At 42.1% G+C, this 4,477-nt stretch overlaps 1 protein-coding gene across 1 annotated transcript; it reads left to right on the forward strand.

Annotated features, from left to right (window-relative positions):
* Positions 1-1,757: 1,757 nt before the first annotated feature.
* On the forward strand, positions 1,758-3,692 carry LOC117546552 (forkhead box protein L2-like). Its single transcript, XM_034216766.1, has one exon. It carries the CDS (start codon positions 1,969-1,971, stop codon positions 2,887-2,889), a length of 921 nt encoding a protein of 306 aa, XP_034072657.1. The 5' UTR covers positions 1,758-1,968; the 3' UTR covers positions 2,890-3,692.
* The last annotated feature ends 785 nt before the right edge of the window (positions 3,693-4,477 follow it).

The following is a 4,477-nucleotide window of genomic DNA, read 5'->3' on the forward strand; positions in this document are numbered from 1 at the left end:
GGAGTGAAATTAAATGTTTTTCCTTTTACATGTAGTAGTATAAAGTAGCATAACGTGGAAATACTAAAGTAAAGTACAAGTACTTCAAAATTATACTTAAGTACTTGAATAAATGTACTTGATTACTTCCACCTCTGTAATTAACACATTGAATGACGGTTAACTAAACTCATCACAACGCAAAGGGGCAAAACAGTGGTGTTGAGATATCCTCTGTCAGAAACGTGCATTAATAACAGGCTATCCATTCATAAATAACATTTTGAATAACTGTATTAGTCTTCAATTTAACGACACGGTTTACCCCCTCTTGTGTCATGTGATATCTGTGTTAATTAACACATTGGATGACGGTATGCTTTAACTAAGCCAAATACTCACAACGTGCAGGCAAAACAGCGGTGTTGATATTATCTGGAAATGCTCTCTCCGTCTGAAACATGTGAAAGAGACACTGAAACATGGAATAACACGGCGCTGAGACGCTGGAGATCGGGAGTCTTGGCTGGGTAATTGCGCGATGAGAGACGGCTGGCTGTGCCCGCGCTTCAGCTGCTGCGGCCCGGCTGAGGGTGATGACACACACACCAATGCTGCTCCACCTGCACACACACTCTGCTGCACGGAAATACACTCCGGAGAAAGCCAAGGGGACCCTCATGGGTGGCCGCAGAAATGAATACTCTCCATGCACTCTCTCTCCCCCCTCCCCTGTATGCGAGCTAATTAAGCAGCAATACCTCTCCAGGTTGTCTTGGAGATGTGTCTGCAAAGGAGTAGTTTTCAGTCTGAGATCAGGAAGTGAGGGCCTTATTGCCTGAGCTTATAGTCAAATATATTTGGATATCTTTTTTGAATACCAATTGTGTGGAAAACATATCTGTCGAGGAATGGCGAGTAAACTGTATTTCACATGACACATGGGTATAATTATTGGGCACCTAATTTATTTTACATTTGTATTTTAAGTGTTTATTCCAAACAGTACAATATTAAACCTATACTTGAGTGTTTTCGTTTGATCTATTCCAATTCAGAGGGAAATATGTTCATTTACTTCACAGCTTAAATGCTATTTTATATTCATAGTCAGATAATTCACAAGTTTACCTGAATAATATATTGAAGAAAAAAGCTCCTCCTTTACCAGTTTCAATATGAATGTATTATTGCATGTGCACATTCATTCAAATGCATTATTGCACTATTGTTGCACATTATAATGCAAAGATAATCCAATAAGATAACATGTCTGAAATGGGCTGTTCTGCAGAAGGTTGTCACTTTGATGCTCTTATGTTAGGTTTTAAATGCATGACTTTTACTTATAATAGCGTATTTCTACACTGTGTGGTACTACTTTGACTATACATAAATACTTCATTCACCACATTTCATTGTGCACGAAAATATCAAAGATGAATTTCTTCAATTTCTTAAATGTTCTTTTTTCCGTTTGCTTCCCACAAAGCTAAGATGTTATGCAATTGTCTCTCTGATGTTTCTATTATATTTGAATGCACACATAATGTAATGTTCATAGCGACCCGATACAAAAAAACGGAATCCCAACATCTTAAAAACAGCCTATTATTATGTTTTCATTCACTAACCACCAGAGGCGGAACTCACACAAATCACGACGTCGCTACACGGAGATCATTGGAGCAAACGCAGCCTGTCAGTGGATCCGGGGGAAAAAAGAGGAAAGGGCTGGGCTTACAGAGTCACAAACCACAACTTGGGTAGCGCCTCCATCAGAAACCAGTTTAGAAAAATCCCCGTTGAAGAGAGAGGACGGTCTGGTGAATGTCACCCACTGAGCAGCAAAATAAGAGATTTCTCTGCGCGTAATTTGGAACAGTTGCATCCTGAGCTTCTGCAACACATCGTTCTGCGCATCGAGGATACATTTAAAAGGTTTGCTTTCGCCATTTGAACTGGACTTGTTTTGGTTTGGTGTGCGCAATGATGGCCACTTACCAAAACCCAGAGGATGACGCAATGACTCTAATGACCCACGACACCAACACCACCAAGGAGAAAGAGCGACCCAAAGAGGAGCCGGTCCAGGAGAAAGTCCCGGAGAAAGCGGACCCGTCCCAGAAACCTCCGTACTCCTATGTGGCTCTCATCGCCATGGCCATCCGGGAGAGCACCGAGAAGCGCCTCACGCTGTCCGGCATCTACCAGTATATCATCACCAAGTTCCCCTTCTACGAGAAGAATAAGAAAGGCTGGCAGAACAGCATCAGACACAACCTGAGTCTCAACGAGTGCTTCATCAAGGTTCCTCGGGAGGGCGGCGGGGAGAGGAAAGGGAATTACTGGACGCTGGACCCGGCCTGCGAGGACATGTTTGAGAAGGGGAACTACCGGAGACGTCGTAGAATGAAACGGCCGTTCAGACCTCCACCGACGCATTTCCAGCCCGGGAAGTCCTTGTTCGGGGGGGACGGCTATGGCTACCTGTCGCCACCAAAGTACCTGCAATCCAGCTTCATGAACAACTCCTGGTCGCTCGGTCAGCCGCCTCCTCCCATGTCCTACACGTCCTGTCAGATGGCCAGCGGCAACGTGAGTCCGGTGAACGTGAAGGGTCTTTCAGCACCTTCCTCTTATAACCCGTACTCCCGGGTGCAGAGCATGGCGCTGCCCAACATGGTGAACTCTTACAACGGCATGAGTCACCACCACCACCCGGGGCACCCCCACCATGGGCAGCAGCTGAGCCCGGCCTCCGCGGCTCCCCCCTCGGTCTCCTCCAGTAACGGAGCCGGCCTTCAGTTCGCCTGCTCCCGCCAGCCCGCGGAGCTCTCCATGATGCACTGCTCTTACTGGGAACACGAGTCCAAACACTCGGCGTTACACACGAGGATTGATATTTAAAAGCTTACCAAAAATGGTCTGTGTGTAAACAAAAAAATGAGGACTCTGAGAGTGAGGTAATTCCTGTGATTTCAAAAAAGAACCAAGAGTATTTTTGACGCGCTGCTCGGGTCCTGCCGATCGATGGGAAAGTAAGCTCGAGTGGACAGTTTTACAAAACGGAACCGGGAGGTAAAGAAGCCATCAGGACACATCAGGTTGCACACACTCTGGGAACCATTTCGTGCGCCTGAATTACACTTGGACTGATGGCTGTAATAACCCGGCATTGTAGTCATAATCGTGCCTTTGGAAAGAGTTTCCACGGGGATAGACATTGCTGATATTGCTTCAGCTGTGTTATTGTGCGTAATGGTTTCTCTCGTCTTTACGCACGGCTTTTTTTTTTTTAAACCATTGCCAAATGAAACTTGATGCCCTAAATAATTCAGTGCTTTAATATGTGATTGAATCAGAGCTCTATTTAGCCCTCTTGCATTGAGAAGGCCGAAACTTCACCCTGACACGGTTGTAAACTTTGTTGGGTTAAAGGTGAAAGTGTGGATAGAAATCCACCAGACTGCCAATTCAGGGTTTTCATATTTCTTGATCCCAGTGTAAATGTATGATATCATTTCCAATATGACGCCAGCCAGCCAGTGCCAGGTTTTGTAAATCTTTCTGATTATTATTTTTGTTTTTTTATAAACGTGATTAGCTTTATTTGTCTCATTCATGTTGGGGCCATGTTTCATTTTAATTAGCACTTTCCCCTCTTTTCTAGGTTTGTGAATTTCTTAATAAACTTGTATTTCTAAAAGTAATGCAGTGGTCATGAAGTAATCTGTTTTATACTATAGGCTGAGATAACCACTGTTGGCACTATATCTGAAGGTAACGCAGTATACAAGTAATACATTGTAAACTAAATATTACAGTATTTTGTTTGGGGTTTATGCAGGGTTATAATAATATATTTAATAGCATTTATTATTTATGGCGTGCAATTATCTCGAAAGATGTCCGATTAAATTATGTAGGTCTTTATAAATAGTCATATGTATTTTATTGGATGTAATAATTGCACACGGCCTTGTTTTTGCTATTTACTTCAATCAATTAGGTCGATTTCCCATTTTTGTTCAATTCTCATTTAAACATAATAATAATACAAATAATTGTAATTATAGTAATTATAATAATGTGCAAAGATAATATCATTGATAATTGTTCTGTTAAACAGGGCTATTTAATATATATTGTAATATGTCAGGTTCTGCGCAACTGCTCTACAAATACACCCAGCCGTATAGCCGTTATTCATAACTTAGTATATCATTTTAAACAGCTAATATCAGTCATTATGTTTCTTGTATACATTGATTATCATTTGCCAATAATGTAATTTAGAACTGAAGCCGTGTCCCTGGAAAAACGCCGAGGCAGGGAAGCTAAGACCGTCCCGGGTATGCCCAAAGAATACACACTGCTGTCAAATAAAGGCAAAGTTATTACCATAACTTATCTGTAATTTGCGTTGGATGTGTGATTTTGAGCACGAATTTAAGAGGTTATACTGTCATGTTTTATCACGTTCTCCTCTCAATAA

The sequence above is a fragment of the Gymnodraco acuticeps genome, unplaced genomic scaffold, assembly GCF_902827175.1.
Source record: "Gymnodraco acuticeps unplaced genomic scaffold, fGymAcu1.1, whole genome shotgun sequence".
In the NCBI taxonomy this organism is placed as follows: domain Eukaryota; kingdom Metazoa; phylum Chordata; class Actinopteri; order Perciformes; family Bathydraconidae; genus Gymnodraco; species Gymnodraco acuticeps.